Here is a 14,796-nt window from a genome sequence, read left to right on the forward strand (position 1 = left end):
AAGGATTTCGAATTATTCAGGGCAGCGATCGGAGCAAAGTCCTATATTTATGTTGATTAAATTTCGTGAAAAATGAAAAATTCTCGTGCTTGCAGTGCGAGAGATAAAACTCTATTATTACGAAAGAATTAGACAATTTTTATTACAAAATGCCATTTAAAATACTATGTACAACTTATGCAAGCACGTGTTCATAGGAGACGCGCAGGTTGCATACATTTTGTTAATCAAAGTGAATAAATATGGAGTTGCGCGGACTGGCAGCGTCAGCGGGCTGTGGACCGAAGCAATTATTTGGGAGGACAAATTCATTTTTAAAATTAACCTGTACTGTTGCGGTGGAATCGCAAAAAAAAACGCAAAATTTTCCGTTCTTAATGCGATTTTGTTTTTTGTATATTAAAATTGAGTCAGGGTTCACCAATTTTAATAAAATAAGTAAACTATAGCGCAGAAAATCGAAAAATTAACCATCAAAATTTCACATACATGAAGAATTGTGGAGCGAAATTGATAAAATAATTAATTTCAAAAAGGAAACAGGATAGGACGTCACTGGAACTGATGCGGCGAGGTATGCTCGCACACTGCCGAGCCACAATATTATACACTTTTTAGTTCGGAAAAAACATCCATGTGAAAAGCAATATGAATTTCGGAGTCGGGACGTTCCTTGTGATTGTTATTCTTCAGACCATAGGGCATGCGAAAAAACAAGTGAGTACATTCTACAATTATTTGGGGTCCATTTGTGATTAAAATGATTTGTAGGGAAACAAAATTAAAACCTTCAAAATCACATTTAACAAGCAGTATTCTGGTAGGTTTTGTTTTGCAAAAGAAAAAAAATTAACTTTAATTTCAATCAGGTCCTATTAAAATCCCAAAATCTCTTCTGCAAAACAAATTTCGAAGAAATTATATCATCACTTGTTGCGGATTTAAAAAATGTCATGGAAATGCAAATGCTACGGTGAAAAAGACCACTCCAAACAGCTCGGTATATAATATGCATTAAAGGAAAAATTTATATCAAAGTTAATTGTGCTTTGAAACAGACCAATAGCATTCAATCAGCACGACCGTCCTCGTTGCCAACGGCAACGACGGCAGCCATGATGACAGGAAGCTCTGCTGGCGAATCGTCATCAGCAGCACCAACGGATGCCATCACTATACCGAGTAAAATAAAAATGCGAATAAAAATCGATGCTCAAACGGACGAAAATTTAGGTCACGATTCCAGTCCTAGCCCCCTTGATGAGACAGATTTTCCAACTGACGTTCCGAAGGAGGCGAAAACTGACCTTCAAACTGACGTCACGAACAAAGTGACCATTACGGTGCCAGATGACACCAAATCGACGACTCCTTTGATCGATGCGGACTTTTCATCAACGCAGGTTTTCCAGAAGACAACTGCAATCGATGCGATTTCATCAAAAGTTGCAACTACTTCGATATCATCATCAACCACGCAAGCGATGTCATCAACCACGCCCACCATGAAGACGTTAACCCCGCCCAAAATGTCAACACCTACTCCCTCTCTGACGACAATAACTACGCTTAGGATGACGAAAACAATTACGCCCACTATGACTACAACATCAATGCCCAGGATGACAACAAATATGCCCGCAGTGACTACAATTACTACATCTACGACGACAACAACCACAGTCCGTTTATGAATTTTTATTAAAATCTTATAGAAATTAACTAGAAGATTTTTACAGCCCATTCCGTGCAGTTTATCTTGTGCAGCTTACAACAGTTTTCTTGCGGTATGTTGTATTCATGTATTGTGTTTTCAACAATCGATTCCTCAGGATCGAATTAGGTTAGGTGGCCGATTTACTCAACATAAAGAATTATCTGAATTATGAAAACCGTTAACGCATTTCGTGATTTTTGCAAAGCCACTCAATATAACCTTCTGATATCGTATAATTGGTGTTAGATTCGCAGGTTTCAGATCAGAAAGTAACTATAATTATACGTATCCGTGTATTTTCGGCACGGTAGGTAATTTTTCGTCCGGATTTAATCGGCTACTTAACCAAATTTCATCCTCCAGCATATTATATATTCATATAGTTTAATTTATTTATTTAATTTAGAATAATCCAGCCCCGGGAGCACTGCAAAGTAGGTTTCTTACGAAATTAAAAATGATTTATAATTTATACTTTAAATCAGCAGCCAAAGGCACAAAGAAAACGTCAAATTGTAAAATGGAGTATTTCGTTTCAAGCTCCACAGTAAGAATTTTTATTTACAACTCAGGAATATTTTAAATTTATAATCCTTAGGCAACGAGAAACGAAGCAGCACTACAATGCAAGGCATTAAACATGATCCTTTTGACTGTGACCTCTCTCGAAGGATTGGAATGCATGAACAATTTTGAAGGTTGTAGCTTTTACTTTTGTAACGTGGTCCACTATAATTCTCTTAATTAAGCCAAAACGTACTGGACAAGCGGCTCGAACGAAGATGATCAATGCTATTTGGCAAAAAAATACGCTTGGTGCTCGACGGGCTTCAATATGTCGACAAAATTAATCGAATCGGGAAAAATCTGGTTGCCGACCAACAACACGATCCCCTCTGCCACTGAGCGATGTTTGGCCGTTTCTCTATCCACAGTACCCACGAAACAGGGCCTAGTGCACAGAAAGTGCGACGACGCCCTGCCCTTCATCTGCCAGTATTCCGTCGACTGCCCAAAGATCTGCATCCGAGACGTTCGTTCTAGAAAACATACAAATTCATTTAGTTTATATTAATCCCATTTCAGGACTCGTTATTTGACGCCTCAGGACTTTTGAAAGGTATGTAGGATATTTAAAAAATGATATCTCATAACTTGAATCTCTCATTATACATATGAAGATAAAAAATCCTACGGAATTTGGTTTGACATCGGCACCTACACCTATCTCTTGGGGAACAAACCAGTTTGTATACGAGTCTTGCATAGCTCCAAAGTCTGATTTTTTTGCTTCACAGATGACGTGGATAAACAGTTACCGGCAGTGTTGCGCTTTGGGAATGGAGACGCTGAATATCGACAACGCAGCTGAACAATTGGGCCTTACTGCCCTGGCCAAGGCAAACAAAGGTTGTCTGGTCATGAATTAAGAAACAGTCTTAAGTTCCATTTTAAAATTTCAGCCAACTGGACCGCGAATTTTAACTACTGGACCAGTGGCACGTGGAAGGGGGCGCCAGAGAAGCAGTGGTCGTGGTGCGAGCCCGAAGGACCCACAGTTTTCGCGAAGGGTCTTGTTTGGGAACCCTCCCAGCCAGACAACAAAGGAGGCAACGAGAGCTGCGTGCATTTCCGCTTTACTTTGAATTCCACGGGAACAATTATGACCGATAGGAACTGCGCCAATAAATATATATTTGCTTGCAAGGTATAGCTTGAAATATCTTGAGGAAACAACTATGGCTATTAAATTTCAGAGTGCATTGCAAACCACCCCAAAACCTTGCGTTGCATCCTGCCCAACAAAGAGCTGTGAAATAAATGTAAAATCTTATGTTAAAGTTGAATCGAGAAATGAGGCATTAATTAATATGAATTCTAGAACAAACTTTTTGAAACAAACGCGGGTACTAACGAGAAAACTTTACGGGGTTTGTAAATAGTTTTTATGTTAAAATAGATTGTAATGTTCTGTACTGTTGTCCAGACTTTTTCTCCTATGGAAACTGGTACGACGATTGTGGCCGCAATTTTCTGACTTACACCTCAAAATTGGTGAGACTTAAAATTAATTTTCAATGACTTATACAAAAGATTCTAAAAAAATTGATTAATAGTCAAACTGGACAGCCGCCCGTGACCGTTGCTGTGACATTGGTTTGACTCTGGCCTCAATGGAATCAGCGGGGAAGTTAAGTTGCTTTTCCAGAATAGTCTCAAGTACTCTAATTAAAATTTAAAGAGGGACGAAATATAGATTAATATTTACAAAACATCTCAAGAATATGCTCCGGTGACTTATGGTGACTTTTGGCTCTCCGGAACTGATCTTGGGTGCGATTCAAACTTCCGCTGGTGCACCCTGAGCCGGGACTTTGTCGACCCTGAGGTGAAGTGGAAGGAGGGACACCCTAAGCTCGGTCTGGACTGCGTTTATCTCGAAGTGAGGAAAGAATCCGTGTTGCTGGCCACCGATGACTGCGCCCAAAACAAGAGTTTCCTCTGCGAAGTGAGAAAGAAGGGCACCTTCGGAAGGGCCATGCAGACCGAATGTGCAGAAACCTGGGACATCACAATTGGTAAACGCCCGCAAATTCATTCCTTTGTGAGTGTCTAAATTGAAAGAAAATTTCATGCAGACCAAATCGATCTGTTAATGAACGTGAGTGCTTTTCTCACGGCAACTGTATCGCTTAATTTGAAGGTTGGTCGAAAATCTATATTTCTACCATTTGATTAAAAAAATGTCGTACTTTTAGTGCTTCTTGAAATGCGTCGGAGTGGAAATTGGAATGGTAATCATACTGATTTGAACATCTCACATGTTTTTTAATGCACTCAACGATATTGAATTTTCATTCATTATAAAACTTTTTTTCTAAAGAATTATTTTTCTTTAGTTTGGCATTGGGGGATTGGACGCCATAGCAACGCTGCGACAGATAGAACTCGTGTCCCAGGAGGATCCTGTAAAATTGGAGACCGGATTTGTGGCTTACGATCAATGCAGCGGCATCAGTATGTTTAATTTTATATAATTGCCAGAAATTAATTTGTAAAACAGAATCCGACGACGAGTGTGTGATTGCCCACGAAACTTACAAGTGCGGCCAGCAAAAAGCGCCAAATTTGGTCTCAAAAATCATCACCAACAACTTCGATAACCAGACCATGGTTTGATTTAAATTCTTTTATCGAAGGATTTTAATTTTTGCTCCTAATAGCTGATACCACCAACTCCTTGTGTTCCGGTGCGCCGAACTTGTTGGCTTTCAAACACTATTCCTTGCGTAAAAAACGTAAATTTACCCATTCGTTTCTGGACATATCATTCAAGATTTTCCGTAAATTGTAGCAAACCGCAATCAACTTGACCAAGAATTACACATTGAATTGTAATTTATCCTTTTAAAATCCACTAAAATTAAAATTTCGTTTCCTTGTGGTCAAAATAGATGGCATAAATATATCTTTTCCGATAAAAAAATGGATTGTGCGTGCCAAAGACAAAGTGAATTTTTCTTTGCAATTCTGCTCGTAGTCACACCAAATTTTTTGACCGGGAAAATTCTTAATGCCCCTATTTTGATCCTTAGGAATCGTTTGGTACACAGAAAATGATGTTTTATTGGGAAATTAATCTTATGAAATAATTCTCATTTTACAAATCAACAATATAGACAAATCGGGATCCTTTAAGATTGTAAGCAACAGGATATTTTATGTACCTGATTCAAGCGTATATGCGGTAAATATTTTCGCCATATTTTGGAATTGAAATTTACTCTCTTGCAAATTTAGACTCCGTATCAAGCCTACACTCGTTGCTGCGAACTTGGAATGCGTCTCGTAGAACCTCAGACACTTGTTGATATTCAAATACTTTTCAATAACTTTGGTATGCGATATTCATTGTTATTTCCTTTAAAATTAAATAAATAAACCATCTTCAACGAAGTTTCTGATTGCACCAATCGATTCTTGAGGCTGGAATTAGGTAAAGTGGATATTTTTACCGGCCTAAAAGTGCAGCGTGACGTGCGAACTATTTTTCCCGCCAAAACAATATGAACGTAAATGCGAGAAGTGCTTCTGCGTCAGAGCTGGTTTCAGAGATTATACCGCCTGTAAGAATGACTTCTTTGTCAGATCCACTTCTTGCATATTGTTATGGCGGGAAAGAAAGTTGGCACGTCGCGCTGCACTTTTTGGCCGGAAAAATGTCCACTTAAACTAATTAGACCCTTCAGGAACCGGTAGGTTTGCTCAGACGCTTCGTCAAACAAGCCGGTCTTTAAATTAGCTTTTACAAATAATGGCGTTTGTACACATATTCTATTCATAATTTCAAACTTATCAGTACAGGAAGATGAACACAAATATAATAAGCCATTTTTTATTTCACAAAGAAAAATAACGCGCGCACGATGCTGATAAGGATTCTAAACTTATTTAATTTGTGCAGCTGTAGGTGGCATTTCTGTTATGATGGGGGGCGACACAGAATTCATCAATCAGACGCACGAGGTGTGGTGTGTAAGGCGCACCCTTTTGCCGGAAGCCTTTTATAGTCCTAGCACCAGATACCAATGCGGTCCGACGTACATCAGACTCACTAGTAACGGAATTGATATCAATCGACTGAATATATTTGATCCCAATGTCAATGACGTCGTTCCTGTCGAAGGAGATGTGTACCCTGTCGCTTCTAAAGTGGAAGTGGGTGTACAGCGGTATATCTGCGAGCTACTTTAGCAAAAATGGAATCTAACAAATGGTCAAGATGTGCACAATTTTGTTTCTTTTTGGGTGATCACTTTAAAGTGTTATTCTTTTTGTGAATGCAGTGTGTTTTAGATTGTAATATTTCACTTTGGCTATTCAAAATTCCATATTTTATTCTTTCAAAATGTTGATCTACGTTGTAGTCACTTCATTTTGAACAAATAAATTAATAAAAAGTAGTATACGATTTTTTATTTTTAGAATAGTTAATTTCAGGGCAGAAAGAGACTTTAAAACTTGTCAATCTATATAGACTTCCGGCGTTCTCGAGGCCCACGAACACCCTTTTACCGTCCACGTTGATGCTCGTGGGCACAAGGGGTGAGTTTTGGGGGGCTTTGTCGCCCTGCGGAAGCTCGAAAACCACCATTTCCCACTCGCAGACGAGGCGGAAGTCGAGCGAAAAGGCAAACGGAACCGCATTAGCACTGCACAAAACAGCAGGGAAAAGGGATCCATCTTCCAGAAAAATGATTTTTTTTAAGAAAGGGTTCCAAAAATATTAACTTCCTTCTTTTGAACGATCAGCAGTTTTGCGGAAGAGTGATAAAAATTAAATGTGTCATAAAATCTAAAGCAATATTTTGGTTTTATCTATATTATACGGCGCGGTGTTTTGACATCGATAATTATTCGTGACATTTTTTTTTTCAATTTTCCTAAATTGTATTTTTTAAGCTGTTGAATAATCAAATTTGTTTAATTACGGCTTGAAAGCTCTCTTCTACAAGCGCGATTTGGTACACAGGAAGTGCCTGTGCGTATCGCAGCCTAGAGAAGATAAAAGAAAAAAAATATAATCGGACCTGATTGCATCACTCTTTTTTAGACAATTTTTTAAACTTGTGAGTTAAAACATTTTTAATTAAAACATTCACATTATCCTCATATATCTAATTAAATTTAAACTAAAATTTTGTGTTTGTAATATTTCGATAAAAGAAAACATATTTATCCAATCTGCCTGCTATTGACTGGCGAGTGAAATAAAACGTCAGAAACGGCGAAACGAGAGCAGGCTGTTGACGAATTGCTGTGGCGGCAGCGCTGATAGCGACGAGAGTAGAGAGCGATGTCCTTGCGCGCCGCGAGATATTTTTTTGTTATAAAAAAGCATTCATCATCAGAGAGTGTGCGTGTGCTTGGCTGTAGAGGTGCGACGGTCACTTTATTTCCACTCTCCGCGGGTCTCCGCCTTGACTGCCACTCCAGCTGGCAGGAAGAAGTAATTTTGCACAGGCCAAGCGAACGCGATTAAAAATAAAGAAAGCGACGCTCCGACGCTGACACGCAGCTGCTTTTTAATTGGCATGATGATAAAATTCCCTCGCGCGATTGCCTCTCTCAAACGCGGCTCATTTCGCTGAAAATGAGAAACGGGAAGCAAAATGAATGGAATTCATTTCAATATGCTCTTTCGCTTTCGCGCGAAAAGGCAACAAGTTGTGGTCACGTGCGACGCAGGCGAGCGCGCTGATTGGTTGTTTGTTACGCCCACTTTTTCACTCACAACAACAAAAATTCTTGGTACCGATGAAATTGTGCAAAGCACACCAAACAGCCCTTTTTGTGCTTGCAATTATGAAATTTCAGGTTTTTTTTTATTGAGCTACGCGCAATTTGAAACGCTTCCAAGAATTTCTTGTTTTGAGTGAAGAGTGAAAAGAGGGCGCGGCCAGCAATCAAAAAGTGGAATATAACACCAGCAAAAGTAAATGTTCTAAAAAATATCCTTCAATTCGCGTTATTTGAAACTTTGCAACTCTTTATCTCGGGTTTTAAGCATCCCAATTGCAAAAACTAACCCCCGTTGGACTCGTCTCCATCTCGTCTGAGCAGCTGAAGGGTTCAGGGGGTGCACACACCCCTCTAATTTCACCCTCTTTGCTGCTATTTTGATAATAAGCGACTACCGTCTGGCAACGCTCATACTATTGCATCTTTAAAGCTTAATGGCAACTTAGGGGTTGAACGCAAACACCCCTTAACCTTTCAGCTACTCAGACCTGGTTGAGACGAGTCTAAGGGGGGGGGGGTGATTTTTGAAATTCTGATGGTTAAAACCCAAGATTAGGATTCACAAAAATCACAAAAATTGACCATTTTTTGCGTTTTTGGAATTTTTGAAACTCTATATCTCGGGTTTAAAGCATCTCAATTTCAAAAGCTACCCACCGTTGGATTCGTCTCAATTAGTTCTGAGTAGCTGAAAGGTTAAGGGGTGTTTGCTCTCAACCCCTATGTTGCCAAACACCTTTAAATTTGCAACACTGAGCGCGGTGACAGGAATGGTTATCGCTTTTTATCAAAATTGGAGCAATGGGGATGAAATTAGAGGGGTGTATTCACCCCCTTAACACTTTAGCTGCTCAGAGTGGGTGTAGAAGATTGCAACGGTTGGTAGTTTTTGCAATTGATATGCTCAGAACCTGAGATCTAGAGTTGCAAAATTTCCAAAAACGCAAAATGAAGGCATATTTTTCTCTTTTCGAAATTTTTGTTAATTTTAAATGAGTTTTAACTCTCAGAATTCAAAAACTACCCCCGGTTATACCCAAAATATATGATTATCAGGCCTGGAACCAATTTACTTACACCATATAATAAAAAACAATTTTTTTTTATTTAGTTTGTTAATTAGCACACAGGTTAAAATATTGTCAAGAAGCTAAAATAATTTTAGCAGGACGATTTCATCACTTTCCTTGACGTGGAGAATCACTCAGTTCGTGGCATTTGTAACTGAAATTTATAAATAATCAGAATTACCGCGTTTTTCAATATTAATTTTATTTAAAATAATTACAATCGGTGCTGTTTGAGCCTCGATGAAGGAAGAAGCGGCTGCTGGCGTCGTGCGAGAGCAGCCAAAGGTTATCAGCACCGTCCAGCGCGTAAATAATCGAGTCCACGTCAGGCTCGAACTAAAACAAAAATTATAAATATATTTTCCTGTAAATGATAGACACGAAACTATTTTACCTTGTGAAGCATTTCCTCGTTGAACGGAATTTTTGTGTCCCAAGCGGTGACGCATTTTTCCTTCTCGTGGACAAAGTACAAGACTCCATTTTTGTCCATGAGCATCCCTTTCGAGTAGGAAGACAAAGTGCCGATCGGCGTGACGGAGATGGGCTTCTTGGTGTCGTCGACGAAAAATATTTCGCGGCATTGGAAGCTGCACGCGTAGCCGAGCAGATTGTTCAGCGGCGAAACGATCATCCAAGCGGCGTCCTTGACTCCGCCCTGACCCTTAGAGAACGGGCCATTCTTCCGGTCGATGGTCCTCGTCTTGTTTGCTTTAAGGGCGAAAACGAAAAACTCGCCGGACCACTCGGAAACGAGCGAAAACGTGTCGTTCAGCACGTCAACGGACATCACATTTATGATATTCCTCGGGTTTCTCGCCAGGGGATGGACCTGTACGAGGGAGTCGTTGTTTTTCAGGTCGAAAATCCGAAAGGTCGGTGGGCAGTTCCGGGAACCTCCGTCCAGCACCCACAGCCGGCCCAATTCGTCTGTTTTTAGGTCAATCACGCCCTGCACGGCGTCGCAATTCGCACCAATCTGCGGAAATAATGTAATTATATTTTAAAGACTGTCCTTGACGCAGTTTCTGAGCCCACCAATCGATTCCTGAGGGTCGAATTAGTTGGAGTCGATATTTTTTCTGACCAAAACGGCGAGCATGACGAATAACTTTTTTCCCGCCAAAACAATTTGAACCTAAATACGAGAATTGCGCATGCGTGAGAGCTTGCTGGATCTGATAAAGAAGACATGCGTACAGGGGGTCTCTCTGCAAGTGCCCAAATCAGCTCTCACGCATGCGCAGTTCTCGCATTTAGGTTCAAATTCTTTTGGCGGGAAAAAATTCTTACGTCGCGCTGGACCTTTTGGTCAGAAAAAATATCCATTTTACCTAATTCGACCCTCAGGAATCGTTTGGTGGGCTCAGAAACCTTGTCAAAGACGGTCTTCAATTTAAATTAAAATAAATACGTATTTTAAAGGGTTCACAGTTGGCCATAATTCATAAAAAAAATTGTAGTCATAGTTACAATGAAGATAAATTTATAAATAAGGTGTCTAAAATAACCCGCATAAAAAAATATCGCCTGAGAATGTTCTAAGAATATACCGACTTCGCCCAGGATTAATCTAAAAAATTAATTATATATGAACTTATGATACGGTTTTTCGTGATACTGGATTAATCTGTAGATTAATTTAAGAGAATATCCTTAGAATGTTCCAGGATTATTCTGCCGGGGTTTGTTTCAAAAAGCTCTAAAGAATGATCCTAGAACATTCTCAGAATATACTTATGGATTAATCTTTGGATTGTTCTAGGATTAATATTTAGCGTATCAAATCTTAACTTTGGATTATTCTTTGAGGATAATCTAAGAATGTTCTTAGGTGATTCTAATATCATTTTAAGGTTAACATAGATTGTGACAAAAATTATCCCCAAATTATTCTTAAAATTACCCTCAGATTGTTCCTAGAATATTTCAAAATCTGTTATTTCTATTACTGCGATATAATTGGGAATTATTTAAATAATAACAAACTTATTCAGTTAAATTTTTAAAATTTATTTGTTTTTAATCATATCAGGTACAAAATTTTCTCTCATTCGATGCCAGCACCGCCAATCTTGAAGCCCAAACTGCAGAACTTAAACGATTGTATCTTTTCCCGTCGTGCAAAACAGCTGCGGACGGCTTGAAGCTAAAAAAAGGGAGCGACTCATAGAAAAAAATAAATAAAAGCTTTTTTCAATTAGCTGTGCTTGGAAAATGGAAGGTAGAAGTATGTCAAGTTCATGCATAATATTTTTCCATTTTCCAAGCGAAGCCAATTGAATCGTAATGTGTAATCAAAATTCTCGAAAGCGTACAAAAAACGCGACCGCGATTTACGTGGAAAAATTACATTTTTCATCACCGATTTACAGTTTCCGCCACCCAAACTTATTTATAGGGTTCTAATTAAGAACATTTAGGACTGGAGAAGATCCCATATCAAAATATTGGTGGCGAAAACTGCATAAGTAGCGGCGAAAAGTGTAATTTTACAATAAAACCGTTGGATTTCAAAGTTGCGCGATCTGTTCTAATTTCTTTGGACGCTAATCTATAAAATGGGACTTACCCTGTTAACCGCCAGATCCAGGCCATCCGTCCAAGTCTGCGGGACGTCCGTGTTGTCCCTTACTGGCGGCGTCCGGCGTCCTGCGTCCGTTAATAACTTTAACTTTGAACGGCGGTTGACCGTTGACGCGTTGGACAAAGAGAGCGAGGCAGGATTTTGTAAGTCTCTTCGTCTCTTGCTGCTGCCACCGCCCGTCGCCCCTCCCCCGCTCCACAACAGAGGCAGGCAGCAGCAGCAGGCATTCCATGCAAGTGCGTGCATGCATGTGCAGCCGCCGCTACCACGCGCACACTAAAATCGCCCTTTTAACCCTTTTTTGTCCTTCTGACCATTATTTTCATATTTGCCCGTTTATCGGTAGCATTAAATAAGACTCTTTGTGTTAAGAAATTAATTTATTCAATCGCATTTATGATTTTTACCCTTTTTAATCCGGGCAGATTCTTTGAAAAATAAAGGCATCATAATTTTGTATCAGATAATGAAAAAGGTTTAGGTTTTAATATTAAAATATAATCCATCGACTTAATTAAAAAATATTTCCTAGAAAAATATTTTTTGTGATATTCTTCATATTATTTAACAATATGGCAGTTAATTTTCTTGATTAAATTATGTTTCATATTTAATTTTGTTTTTAATTTTAAGAAAAATATCGAAGTTATTCTCTTTTAGGGTTTTTTAAAAGAATATTCTTGGAACATTAAAAAAATATTTTTGGATTAATCTCAGAATGATCCATAGAATAATCTGGGGATATTCTATTAACTATATTCAAATTGCCCCTTTGGGATTATTCTAGGGATATTCTTGTAAATTAATCTCTATATTGACTTTAAAACATTTTAAGGTTAATCTGGATTCATTCTAAGAAAATTCCAAAAATTATTTTTTTAGATTAATCTCAGAATGATCTAAAGAATAATTTGAGAATATTTTTTTAGATTAATCTCTAGATTGATATTAAACATTCATAGATTAATCTCAATTAATACAGGATTAATCCAGGATCATTTTTTCGGATTAATTTTTTCGGGTAAATTTTGATTAATCTAAGATTATTCCGGATATTCCTGGGTTATATTTTTTTATGCGGGAATCTACATTAAACGCCCAACAACTTTGCAACGTTGATGAACTTCCTAGGTCAAAGGTCAAGGTCACTAAAATGTGAAACAAGATTTAAAAAAATTCCTGTATATCGGAGGGAACAAAAATTTGTATTTTTGAGATAGCCAAAATGTGCTTCATTTAATAAAAAAGAACATGTAAAAAAATGGTGGAACATTTTTCCCGCAATTCCGAGAAATTTGAATTTTGAAAAACGTGTTTTTTTGACAAAAAAATTAAAACTAAAATCACAATTTTACTATTTTCACTCTTTGAGGTGGTTCAAATAAACCCTCATCCTCTAGAGGGTGATCTTATCATAATTAATTAAATTTCCGTCATTATTATTGTGTCGTTCCTTATGAATTTGATTTTTCGTTTACATTTCCAATTTATTAGTTTTAAAAAAATACCTTGTCTCTCTGGAGACGGTACAATGGGGTCGAAAGATGGTTATCGGCGTTGTTTCTGCACGGCAACCACGCGTACGTCAAACGCGGCAATCCTCTGCTCGAGCTGTTCGGAAAGCCAAAGAAAATCCTGTCGCCGTAGACAACCATGCTCGAAGGAACAATCGGCCCAGCGGCGTCCTTGGCGTTCTTCGCGTCCCCGAAAAATTCAGTTTCGCTCCACTCGTAGACTTGCGTGAAGCTGAGGGCGGAGGCCACGGACAAGCCCAGCACCACCGTCACAATAATTAAGCAAGGCCAGTTCATTTTTCACTAAATTTCAAGAAAATAATTTAAATCAGAATAGAACATCAGCCAGAATTAATTTCCTAATTGAGAACTCAATAAAAAATAATCGATTATTTGCGTGTTTCTGTTGAAAAATGGATAAAATTGATGAAACCTTTTTGTGAGCAATCTCAGTTGTGTTGTTTCGGAGCGACTGCTGTGGAGAGAAGAGAGAGCCTCTCGCAGTGACTGAGCCGACGCTCAGATGATAAAAATATGCGCAGTTAAAATTAGGAACTTTGCCCCCAATGTGTGCTGACGGAGATGAGCTGCTTGTTTGTCTTCTCCGGCAGCATAAACAACAAACCAGATTGTGTGTGTGTTTTTTAAGATTAGTTTTTTCACATGCGAAAATGTCTTTAGCTTCATAAAATCTTTAATTTAAGATTCAGCTAGATAATCTTTTTACATCTTTTTAATTTCAACAATTGACAAATACCTGCTATTTTTCAGCCTGAAGTAGATAATAAAATAATATATTTGCAACACCGGGGTCCGGGTTGCGATCTGTGTTGGTTTTCCCGCCGGTCAGAAATCAATATGGCGTCGAAATAATGGAGACCAATCCAGTCGGTCAATCAGAAGCGTCGAAAAAGAGGCGTGCCGACCTAATTATTTCATTCCCGCGTATTTTGTTACATTTCCATTAGCCAATTACCGGGCTAATCATTTTTTTGTAAAGAAATTACATTGGGATTTTATATTGTGCCCATTTTGAAGCTGCGCAGTAGACTTTTGCGCATATTATGCATGCGCAGTATGTTCAGATCGCTTCTCTATCTCACAGGAAGGCTGAAACTCATCACTGCGCATGCGTGAACCAAATTAAAACCTTCTGCGCAGCCGCAATTCCTACCGGATTGCGATCTGTGTTGGTTCCCGCCGGTCGGTAGTGAATATGGCGTCGAAATAATGAAGGCCAATCCAGTAGGTCAATCAGAAGCGTCGAAAAAGAGGCGTGCCGACCTAATAATTTAATTCCCACGTATTTTGTTACCTTTCCAACAGCCTGATGTGCCATCTAACGGTCGATTCGCCAATTACCGTGCTAATCAGCTGTTAGTAAAGAAATAAAACAATAAAAATATTCCTTTTCATGATATATTTTCCAAGCAAATTTAACTTTACGTTTGTACCATCAGACGCCATTGTCTCTGCGCGTCACGTGAATCTGGACCCCAATGATTTGCGAATTTTTAACTGAATATTCAGAAAAACTTTTATGAATTGCGTCATAGAAAAGCAGCAGTTCGCTCTATCGGTGAAACGCCATGAAACAATCCATGG

At 38.7% G+C, this 14,796-nt stretch overlaps 2 protein-coding genes and 2 long non-coding RNA genes across 4 annotated transcripts; 2 read left to right on the top strand and 2 right to left on the bottom strand.

Annotated features, from left to right (window-relative positions):
- The first annotated feature begins 3,600 nt into the window (after positions 1-3,600).
- Positions 3,601-3,937, top strand: LOC135942728 (uncharacterized). Its single transcript, XR_010575124.1, has 3 exons — positions 3,601-3,648; positions 3,705-3,772; positions 3,835-3,937. It is a non-coding gene; the product is annotated as an uncharacterized LOC135942728 (long non-coding RNA).
- Positions 3,938-4,002: 65 nt separating this feature from the next.
- LOC135943870 (uncharacterized) lies at positions 4,003-4,897 on the top strand. Its single transcript, XM_065490536.1, has 6 exons — positions 4,003-4,010; positions 4,085-4,296; positions 4,357-4,421; positions 4,477-4,512; positions 4,618-4,735; positions 4,782-4,897. Exons 1-6 carry the CDS (start codon positions 4,003-4,005, stop codon positions 4,895-4,897), a joined length of 555 nt encoding a protein of 184 aa, XP_065346608.1.
- Positions 4,898-9,103: 4,206 nt separating this feature from the next.
- Positions 9,104-13,705, bottom strand: LOC135942703 (protein yellow-like). The gene is made up of 5 exons (XM_065488975.1): positions 13,625-13,705; positions 13,186-13,494; positions 9,485-10,069; positions 9,309-9,426; positions 9,104-9,244 (listed from the first exon to the last, which is right to left on the bottom strand). Exons 2-5 carry the CDS (start codon positions 13,486-13,488, stop codon positions 9,225-9,227), a joined length of 1,026 nt encoding a protein of 341 aa, XP_065345047.1. The 5' UTR covers positions 13,489-13,494; positions 13,625-13,705; the 3' UTR covers positions 9,104-9,224.
- LOC135943376 (uncharacterized) lies at positions 11,080-11,834 on the bottom strand. The gene is made up of 2 exons (XR_010575192.1): positions 11,663-11,834; positions 11,080-11,239 (listed from the first exon to the last, which is right to left on the bottom strand). It is a non-coding gene; the product is annotated as an uncharacterized LOC135943376 (long non-coding RNA).
- Positions 13,706-14,796: the final 1,091 nt, after the last annotated feature.

The sequence above is a fragment of the Cloeon dipterum genome, chromosome 4 (assembly GCF_949628265.1).
Source record: "Cloeon dipterum chromosome 4, ieCloDipt1.1, whole genome shotgun sequence".
NCBI lineage: Eukaryota > Metazoa > Arthropoda > Insecta > Ephemeroptera > Baetidae > Cloeon > Cloeon dipterum.

What these genes read in the sequence shown, in the direction of transcription:
- LOC135943870 (XM_065490536.1), top strand. An exon ending in CTGTATCGCTTAATTTGAAG is followed by an intron (nt 4,422 to 4,476) that starts GTTGGTCGAAAA and finishes TCGTACTTTTAG; the next exon opens with TGCTTCTTGAAATGCGTCGG. An exon ending in TCGGAGTGGAAATTGGAATG is followed by an intron (nt 4,513 to 4,617) that starts GTAATCATACTG and finishes ATTTTTCTTTAG; the next exon opens with TTTGGCATTGGGGGATTGGA.
- LOC135942703 (XM_065488975.1), bottom strand. Translation starts at nt 13,488, where the DNA reads ATGAACTGGCCTTGCTTAATTATTGTGACGGTGGTGCTGGGCTTGTCC. An exon ending in ACCGTCTCCAGAGAGACAAG is followed by an intron (nt 10,070 to 13,185) that starts GTATTTTTTTAA and finishes TTATTTCCGCAG; the next exon opens with ATTGGTGCGAATTGCGACGC. An exon ending in ACGAGGAAATGCTTCACAAG is followed by an intron (nt 9,427 to 9,484) that starts GTAAAATAGTTT and finishes TTTTTGTTTTAG; the next exon opens with TTCGAGCCTGACGTGGACTC.